The 10635-nt window shown below is 37.7% G+C and overlaps 1 protein-coding gene across 1 annotated transcript; it reads right to left on the bottom strand.

Moving 5' to 3' along the window:
- Positions 1-763: 763 nt before the first annotated feature.
- LOC105443156 (monocarboxylate transporter 12-like) lies at positions 764-9627 on the bottom strand. Its single transcript, XM_030992626.1, has 3 exons — positions 9490-9627; positions 7140-8123; positions 764-1156 (listed from the first exon to the last, which is right to left on the bottom strand). Exons 1-3 carry the CDS (start codon positions 9620-9622, stop codon positions 1020-1022), a joined length of 1254 nt encoding a protein of 417 aa, XP_030848486.1. The 5' UTR covers positions 9623-9627; the 3' UTR covers positions 764-1019.
- Positions 9628-10635: the final 1008 nt, after the last annotated feature.

Here is a 10635-nt window from a genome sequence, read left to right as displayed (position 1 = left end):
GGAGTTATACCTTTAATTAATTATAACCAAAGACAAAGCATAATAGAAAAAGAGTGATTTGAACTAGTCACCGACAAAAATGGGAGGAGTCTATCTCTTCGCGAGAATGTCGCGTCCCCGGAAAAAAACAGTCTATTGTCTAACGTGTTATCGGAAATGAACACTTGTACACCTTGATGCAGAAATTCATTTCCAACGTGCTTATCGAAATGAACACTTTAATCTAATGCAAGAATTCAAAAACAGGGGTTGTTTACCCGATCCCGGCATACTATTGGAAACATAATTGATGCTATTTGAAGTTTAGGTGTATACCAAGTCAAACCAATAATCGTACAATTAATCAACCCAGCCCGGCTCTTCTATGGCTCTAGCGCCCCCTTTAGGTCAATGAGTTGCCCAAATCAGCGTACCACTACAATTATGTTTCACACCTGAATATCACGGATTCACAGCTTAGATTATTAATCTCCAGCTTGAGCCACGTGATCATCACCAAGAAAGTTATGGTAACTTTGAAACCATTCAAAAGAGGTGTGTAAGACACCTCAGAATTACTAATTTAATACAACCAGAGATTCACGGACAGAACAATCAGACGATTAGCCGGTGTAAGTAACGTGATTATTACCACCAACCTTGGATAACCTGTGAAACCAATCGATAAAGGTGCTTAAAAGACCAAATAATTACTTATTTATCACCACCATCGGTCAACCGATAACAAACTCGTTGCTTGGTTAGGTGGTTATTTGGTCATAAACACTTGATTTACAGAGGTTAGTGGAATCACGTTACTCCAGTCGCATGATAAATTGGTTGTTTTTTAGGTGAGATGAAAACGTGAACAGGAGTACCTTTACAAAAAATGAAGGCACGAGTTGATAACGTTTGAATCTAGTTCAAAAGGCACCATACTTTAAAATCATTTAGAATACACTACCAAAAGAGGTTATTTTTTAGTGTTCTGTTTATTGGGATGGCAGTGACAACTCGAGATAATAATGCTGAAATGTAATTCATTTCTCCGGGTCCCTGGTTCGTCTGCGGTACATACACATGATGAGGGTGGCCATCAAACAAACTCCCAACAAGAGGACAACGCCAAGAAAAATGAAGACTGTTTTCATGCTCTGTGTGCGATCATGGATGGTTCCTGGATGTGAGACAGATGGAGGGAAGGAGAGAGAGAGAAATAAATTACATACTGCTCTCCTTGCATTTCGACCGAAATTTCTTGAGACAGATTAAAATACTTATTGCATGATAGACCTAAAAATAAATTCTGGGCTGTTTTAGAAATTGTATTATATTAGTACTTTACAGTACCGCACATGTCGTTCCTTTTTTCACGAAGTGACGGTAATCAGGAAATTCGCAGGCGCTTGTTCAGAAACCTATCCTAAATTTCACCCGTAACTCCGGTGTGGAGATACCCTACTAAAACATACCCAAAATCAAGTAAATATTCATTAAATATTAAAATAAAGATCATGAATTAAAAGTCGTTATTTGTATTACCTGTTTGTATAAGTTTTTTTTCCGGATAAACGTTGATATTAGTATACACTTTTTTACCTCGGCTAAATGTTTGCTTTTACTAAATGGAAAAATTACGGCGGGGGGTTAGATGAAATGGACATAATGAAAATAGCAGAAGTGATAATTGATAATTGATAATTCATGCTTCTTATCCTTCGTGTGCTTGACCTATAATCTTACAATCGCTTGGCAGACTGAGTCCAAAGTTTGACTTGTTTCACATTTGTATTATAGGCAATGGCGTGCTTGCAACCTATTTTGAAAAATTACGGTGGGTGAACTTTCAAAGTCAATGAGACATGAGGGTTCCAATGAAAGAGCTAGTGATAACGTACGTCGGGGTGGACGTGCTTTTCGTATAAACAAAAAATGAATTTTTAACGATTTAAAAAAAAACGTCCATAGGCTAACATGTTAGGCTGCTGACTCTGACGATAGGGGGCGTTGTGAAATGAGACTAAACGGAGCAATTTGACCGTTTTTCCATGAAAAAAAAGACATAAAACAGGCTATAAAAAAAACTGTCAACACTTAAATGACATTTGTATTGCTTTGTGACAATTTTCATTCACCTAAAATGTAATTAAATTTATTATATAGTTGGGAGAATTAAGGAATCGATCAGATCAGTTTTTTTCAATTTGTACCATGAATAATGGTCCGTTTTTACTCAAATTTTCAGATTATCTATAATTGTACATCTAGCATTGAAGTCACTACCTTAGCACCACTATCTCTCATCTGGACAATGTTACCAAGTCCCTTTTAACCTCACAAATTTCGAACCACAATAACATCGAATTATGTCACTATGACGATGACGTAAACAAGAAAATACCTAGTAAAAGGATTTCCTGTTTTCACGAAGTGACGGCTAAGTACGCGCTGAGCTTACATCCGGCCGTCACTTTGCGAAATTCTCGTCCGCTCATTTTCTGCTTTTATTTGTTTCACGAAGTGACGGGAGTGAAAATTTCGCAATTTGGAACAGTCACAGACCATGAAAAGGTGAGCTTGTTATAGTTTTTGTTTAGGTAAAGAAATGTGATACACTCTTTTGAGTCATTCTGATTCTTTGTAAGCCATAATATGTCCATGAGCGCAGAAATATATATAAAATGCACCGCCGTTCCACACATCGCCCCATATATTTTAATTTGCATGTAAGTGAATAAAGGAGTGAAGTTTGTGATGCAAAACTGAAACGACCAAATCATGTCTGAACAAACATACATCTAGACTAAATACCTTAAGTGGAGGGTCTTTCTTATCTCATTTCACATCAAGTATTGTTTTAATAAGTGTTTTTTTTTTTTTACATCTGCTAAATAAAAGCTAAGAATAAGAACGAACTTTTAAGCTTAACGAAAGTTAAACTTAGAGTTTAGACCCTACTTTTGTTTTAGTTTTAGTTTTACTTGTACTTTTAGTATTAGTAGTTTAGCTAAATATACATTTTATTTAGAGTCTATGGGTGGTATTCCGGTAGCGCGTACTTAGTTAGTTCACACTTTTATGGAGTGCCTGTTGCAAACTAATTTACCCTGTACAGATTATTTTAATCCTTCAATGAAAAGTGTCCAAAAAAATTAATTTTGCAATGAAATAGGAAGAAAAAGATAATATGAGTATGAACTGAATTTCAACAAAGTCTTTGGTAGATTATCTTTGTCATGAATATTGAAGGAGGAAGATGAAACCTAGCATTCCATAGAAGTGTGAACTAAAATTCTTGTTTAGTCTGGACTTAGTCCCGGCTTAACTTATGAGAATACCACCCAAGGTGTTTTTAACGGCAGCACTTTAGTATCCTTGGTCACTTACCCTATACAATAATTTGTTTAAACAATTGTTCTTGATACCAGCAAATGTTGCCCAACTCCACTCCGTGTTTTAAGGAATTTTCCAAGCAAGCACTATACCAGATGGTGTACATGTCACAAAATTGCACAGTAGAATATACAGGAATAACCTACACTTCATGCAGTGGTAATGATTATGATGATGTTTTTGCTTTCACTTAGTTTCAGATGCAGTAGATACATTTTGCGCTTTTATGAAGGAAGCACTTGGACTGGTACATCTACTTTTCAACAATGTTGTAGGCCAGATACAAATCTAGGTGAGAATAGTTGTTATGGTCTGTGCAATAAAATCACACATTAGCAGCATATAGAGAGTTATGATTAATCATGACCGGTCTGTATAATGCCATCCATTGGTTTACGCTCATTACCGAACTTGCGATCGATAAAAATCAGTGAAATTCACTGCTATTATATATGATTGCTACTTAAGCAATTAAATATTAACAGGGAAATATAGATATGGAGTATGTAATGCACTTAGCAGACATAGTACAAAGCTGGACAGAAACGTGTTTCTAATTTTGGCGAAGGCTATATATGTACATGAACATGACCATTGGTATATAATATTTTCAGCTAAAGCCTAAGTCTTGATCATGTTGTATGACAAGTACCAAGCACACTCACTGCGTATGTGAATTGGGGGTGGTAGTTGTTTGGTAGGGGCAATTGAAAACGTCTGTTTGGGGTCAGTTATGCCTAGTAATTAATTTGATGTACAAAATATAATACTAGATTTATTTCTTTTCCTCTGCTTGCAAAAAAAGAAGGAACATAACTTGTACTGTCATTATTTATTTTATTCTACAAAATTGGTGACCTCAAAGTGGGTGCGGTATGGAATTGTTGAAGCAATTCACTAAATACAGTCAGAGCTGCAGATGTGACTTGGCATGGTGACATCAAAGTAGTTCATATGGCTTCGATGGCGTTTCTGATGATGAGCTACTGTCTATGCTTGGGAAGAAGTCAAAAGGTATCTTCTTCCCTTCTTGATCGTTTCCCAATAGTTGACATTTTAGATATTCCTAATTAATTGTTGTTAATGTTTAGGTCTCTTAGTTTAAAGTTAATACAAAGTTTTGGTATGGGGTCATGGATTTGGTTCTAATGCACATATTGGAAGCGTATGCTATCTTACAATATTCAGTGATCGTTGTCGCGGTTGAAATCGAGTCTAAAATTATGAAATTGTAAATAATAAACTCTTTATGTTGTATAGCTCCCTCTCAAGGTCAAGATATTAGTTAAGCTATAAAACAAAGTTTCTTGACTAAAATCGACCGATTAGCTATTCGCGTTTTGGAAATTATATATCACAACTACTTATTCTGAGATTTTCATGGTCGCAGCTACCATTGTACGGCTGTAGGCGCTATTTAAGGTTTATCAAAATTTACCGGGAGCACCGGTAAATCTTTATATTCAATTTTTCTCGAAAGCAGAAGTGTTTTAGGGCCTGAATTTTCTAGTGCTTATAATACATCAACAGGGGCATTCAAATATATAACAATTGTTAAGAATCACTATCCACCCAATTTTCAAAATTTTCCGAAGCTTTGTAATACCTTTAAGGGAATGAGTGGTCGTATCGAGATCACCATATAATTTTTTTTTTTAATCCTTAACAAAAATTGCTAATACTAAGATTATACCAATTAAAGTATCTAATTTAAGGCCCTCTCTAAAATTTGGTACCAAAACTACACAAAATAATTTCACCTTATCATAAATATAATGCACTGTAAAGTTTTCCCTTTCATAATTGACATTCTGATAATAATAAATTAAATTAATAATAAATTGATTTTGACTTTTTTATTATGATTTTCCAATCTCTTATTTTCTTGTGCTTTCAAGCAGTCTAGATCAAGAATCTTCACTGCTTCAACCATTATCGCTTGGATGACATACGTGTGAAGAAACTTGAAGAACTTTTGTTGAAGAGCATGCTTAAGAAACTAGAAGCAATCATATTGATCGTTGAGGCAATGCTCCAATGTTTCAATACCTAAATCTCTCTTTTATACTGTAAAAGAGTAAACATTTTGAATATCATAAATATAGAAAACTACACTCATAATTGTAATTGTGTGTAGAATTCAGTAATCGCAATGAAATGGATTGATTTAAAGTGAACTGGTAACTGTGTTCATGATTTCTGAAACAATGAACTGAATGGTCGAACCTGTGTCAGTTTTCTGTTACAGTATAGAGGGCGCTGTTATGCTGACGCCTACACTTATATTTTTACTCAGACTTTTTGATTTTTTTTTCACCTAGAATTTACTTTTTCGTCAAATGTGTTACGACTTTGCATAGCTATTTGGGCAGAAACCAACGTTAAGAAAACCCCATAAACATACCTTACCCATCTGGCTACGCATTTTCCAACCAAAACATTTAATTCTTTTGAATATAAAAAATGTATTTCTATTCATATATTGTATAAGTCTAATATATAATTTTATTGCAAATATGGTAATACAATTCGAATTTCTGTACATGTACCAAGCAATTTGCCAAGGTCGTTGAAGCACAATTATATATCATATGTACAAAAGAATTCCAATTTTACTACCATAATGCTACCATGCATAATGTTTTACGTGTAATTTTACTTTGTCACTGATATATACTTTGTAAAAGAAACTGCAATTCGGCTCTCGGGCCTCGAATGTTTTTTAATGAAATAAACCATTTTAAATTAAATAAAAAAAAAAAAAAATATTGTAATGAACTCCAGCAAACATAAATCTTTGATATTCAAATGTTTAGCTCAGAACAGCTATTTATCAGGTAGGCCTACCTCATTTTTAGAAATCATTAATGCATATTAGAGCTTTTAATTTCAGTTCTATCATTTCCATGAGTTCTCATATCGTATCTTTGTATTGAAGAATTTTTTATTTCTTTTAAATGTTTATATTTATATTTCCACAATTTGTTTTTTCTGTCAAAGCACAATGTTACTAGTTCACATTTAATGGTTTTATTTTTACTTCTCTAGTTATTCTCATCGTAATTGTATTTAGTACTTCAAACTATCATATAATCATAAAATATAATGTTGCCTTTTTAAATGTATCTGTATGGTGAGAAGTAAAATTATTTAGTCAAAATGATATTTCCATGTTTATCATGCATTGTTCAGCTGATAATTGTTTAGTCAAAGATTACGTGTTTGCCTGGGTGAAGATAACCTTTTAGCATTGGTAAACTTTTGCAGATGCTCCCAGGCCTTGTCCCACCCCCGCTTGATCGATCCGCTCCCTCCCCCGCTAAAGCCTCGCTCTGTCGCTCCATCGTTTTGCATAAATTTCACCCCATGCCATTTTGTGCCCCCCCCGTAAGAAATTCCTGGATCCGTCACTGATGCCCATACCCTTTGAGCTTTAGGGGGTCCGCCCCTTGACCCCGCCGGGGCTTTGCCCCTAGACCCCACTTTGAAAAACGTTCAGCGGGGTCTGCATGTAAGAGTGGGGATGATGCGGATTTTTTGTGTCAGCCCCAAAAGGTTTTTGCTCATTACGCCACTGGGCATACATACATGGAAGTTTGGTCAAATCTTTTCTCCTTTTTCTCGTCATAATTCGAATTTTCGGGTATTTAAAGAGCAATTGTTAGCGGACATTTTCTCCCATGCTATTCTTCTTCCAAACTGACTTAAATGTATTTAGAAAGAGTAAGCTCACACATTAACTTTCACCGAATTTTCAACCTTAATACCTGCTATGTATCCTGAAAGGACGTAGCCCAACCCTAGCATTAACTTATAGACGCTAGAGCCATCGGGGAAATTCTCAGGTCGAACTACCAAGGCCAGGAGGGGCTCCATGGTCATGTTCCCGGTAAAGAGCCCCACTCCGATCATAAACGAAGTCATCAACAGGTAAATGTAGGTTGCTTGGAAAGTTTGCAGGAAGCAAAACAGGCTGGCTGTGACGAGACCGGTGAGGTGGGCCTGCGGGCACCAGTCAGGGTGGTATCTGAGTACGATGGACACGAGGATTGAGGCTACAAGCCCACCGGTACCACCGGCGGTGGCGAGGAAAGTTGATTGAGCCAGGCTGAGGCCTTGGGATAGACCATATGAAACGTTAAAGACAGCCCATCCGCCCGTTGCAAGGAACAGTGTCAACTCGATTTGGAGGTATAGGAACGTAAACAAGGGTTCTTCCACTAAGATGTATACATGCAGACTTGTCAAAACTGACTGAAAGGTACTTAGTCCGCCATTGTTTGCTTGTTCGTCAATCAGTGCTAAGGTTTCTTGGTCACAGTCGGACTCTGGTAGATTCTGATCTTCTGGATCATGATCCGACATGGCACGGTTCTGCAGCAATGGAGGATCGCGCTCATACAACCTTTCAGAAGTGGCGTTTGGATCCTCCGTACTAGCAGTACCTTCATCCGAAGATGTAAGCGTTACGTTTTCAGAAAGGCTGTTCGATGCCATCTGATGACGGGTTCTGGGTTCCTTGAAGGTCAGACATACAGGAAATAGGTTGAGGACAAGCCCTCCTAAAACGAGCAAAGTGCCTGAGTATCCATACGCCTCTACCAGCTTCTCAGCGATCGGTGGCATTATCATGGATCCAAAGGGAATACCTAAAACAGTCACGCAACTGAAGAAGGCAAATTGGTCTGTACCTCCGTAGTACTGAAAGATGAGGATGGTGGCGTGAAGATTGATTAACGAGCAGGAAAATCCTGGAAAAAAGAATGGGATAGAATGAGGTATAGACTGTGTATAGGTAAACCTTGAGTACCTTAGTAAGAAAATGGGGGGGGGGGGGGCGGGGGGATTATCTCTTATTTTCGCAGCATTTTTATTCAAGTGCGACGAGCACGAGAATGTTCTCAATATAAATAATTTGAACACGATTTTCTATATTAAAAAAATGACATCAATATCCGAGTTTTTTTCTATGGATGGACTATGGCTCCCACGAGAAGATTTCGTACTTGGTACTAGGTTGGGTAAACCCTTTGGCAGCTCACTCAGGAAGCTATACTGGGATGACAGGTGGGCGAGTAACTGCAAGGAGTGTCATGAAATGCTGGAATGGTGTGTGGACATACATAGGCTTACATACAAAAAGGGGTTGTAGAAGTTGGAACTATTTTAATCCCGCGAGCGATTGGCCCTTGGTAACATTTGGCTTGGGTACTTAGTTGCCCATGCGTTCAGCTGCCCGCATAGTTATGAGGTTACAGTTGCCCGAATATTGTAATATCGAATTAACCGGGGCTGGGTTGCAGTTCCGCATGTCGTATCTTATACGCCTATATTCATAAGACACGAATTCTATAATAATATGTCTTTGTTATCAGGTCTGTTGATCACACCTGATAATCGTTTTAACATGGATATGATTTCGAACTCAATAACAGATAAATCAATGCAAGGCCGACACAAGAGGGGATATCAGAAGGTAGAGACACTCCTTTCCATTTGTGTCTCAAACGGTTTAAAGTATATGCATGCATAATCCCCACACTCCCCTTCCCTTTGTCGTTACAAAATGCTTAATTGATTTGAACATCAGTCAGAATGTTCATAATGCTAAATATGCATGTTGTACTATCACGACGTTGAATATAGAATTAAGGTTTCTTATTTTGAATTCAGCGTGATCCTCCTTGCATACGTCTTCTATATTTCATGCGCTCAATTTGTAATTTTTAAATTGTTTTGTCATTATTTAAATGGTCCTTTATGACTTTATGGTGCAAATTGTAAGGCACTCTATAACTTGCAAGGAAAAGGCGCTGCATCAAGTACTATTTGTGAACTAGTTGTACCGCACCCCTGAATTCCTTCTAACGATATCCCTTGACATTCTAGTAGACCGACAGCCCACGAGACCGGCAAAGTCTTGTGAACTTGTGAGACCGACACGTTGGTCCCACCCTGGGCCTTCGGTCATGCCGGTTTCGTGGTTCAAGAGATAACTTTTCAGACAGCTCTTGAAACCGAAATTGGCGGTCTTGTAGGTTGTCGGTCTTTTCAATTTGCGGGCTCATGGGGTCCTCAAATTATTGCTGACGCCCCTGTATCCACCCATACTCGTACCTGACAGGAAAAACAGAAAGGAGAGCGATATGACATTCCTTGAAAAGAAAGACAACACCAGTGCAAGGCCGGCACACAATCCACCGCAAGATGTCAGGAACCTCTGGTTTCCTCCAGACTTTAGAATCAGCATTGCAATGGGCGCTTGGGCAAAAGAAGAAAAAAATAACCACAAATAGTAATTTAACACCTTCCCCTAAATCCAATGGGGAAAAGTGAAAGGATGGGTAAGGGATTAAAGCGAAAAAACCTACGGGCCATCTGTTGCATTCATCGGCAAAGCTACGGGGTAACAGGGGTACTTGTAAGTTAACATGCCCTTGCTTAGGTCTACATCTTAGGCTGTACTCATCATACATGATGGGGCCTTTAGGGAGAGATCCAAGGTTCATGAGGTTTGGTTATAATTCCTCTGCACCCGGCCAAAGGCATGAATGGTAAAGCCGTACGATTGTCAATTACTGACGGATTTATCAGGTGGGGGCACACCAGCTCGTAAACCCCCAAATACGAAACGCGGTGGACCTTAGGTACATAACAAACGAAATTAACAAAAGACTTAACTCCGTTTCGTTGACAATCAGCCGTAGACGAAAGACTTCATTCATGGCGGATTGTCAACGAAACGGATTTAAATCTATTGTCAATTCTGCTTTTTGCTACGGCAGGCAGCCAGTGAAAACGAATTTGTTTGCTAAAATTATGAAAATGTAAGGGCTACTTTAAACAAACAGAACTTTGTCATTCCTTGCTCACTTTTCCTGATTGAAGTGTCATAATGAAAGGGCAGAAACCTAACTTTTTAGAAATGTGATTTTCTCTTTGAAATTCAGATGCCGCCCTCCAAACGACTTTTCAGTTTCCTCTCTTCAAATCGATTTTAATCACTCATGCGTGAAATATGCATCATAATGAGTTACATCAAATGAAAGAGGAGGATCTAAGCTTTCCAAATATGTGTCATTTATCAATTATAATTGTGATGAAGTTATGATAAAACATAGATAATTCTCGGTTTCGTTTTATCTAGGACTCACTGTATACCATGCTCTTTATCGTGGCCTGTTCCGTTATGTTATTCGTTGTTTTCCTTCTATCATTTTCTCTTTCTGTCTTTCCTTATGTTATTCTTTGTTTCTTCCTTCT

This window comes from Strongylocentrotus purpuratus, unplaced genomic scaffold, assembly GCF_000002235.5.
Source record: "Strongylocentrotus purpuratus isolate Spur 01 unplaced genomic scaffold, Spur_5.0 spur5_scaffold_20, whole genome shotgun sequence".
Lineage (NCBI taxonomy): Eukaryota > Metazoa > Echinodermata > Echinoidea > Camarodonta > Strongylocentrotidae > Strongylocentrotus > Strongylocentrotus purpuratus.
This window is presented reverse-complemented; position numbering and strand designations above follow the sequence as displayed.

Coding starts and splice junctions, on each gene's coding strand:
- LOC105443156 (XM_030992626.1), bottom strand. CDS start 9,622: ATGCTGATTCTAAAGTCTGGAGGAAACCAGAGGTTCCTGACATCTTGC. Junction 8,124..9,489: donor CTTTCTGTTTTTCCTGTCAG/GTACGAGTATGG, acceptor TCTTTTTTCCAG/GATTTTCCTGCTCGTTAATC. Junction 1,157..7,139: donor CCTTTCAGGATACATAGCAG/GTATTAAGGTTG, acceptor TCTCACATCCAG/GAACCATCCATGATCGCACA.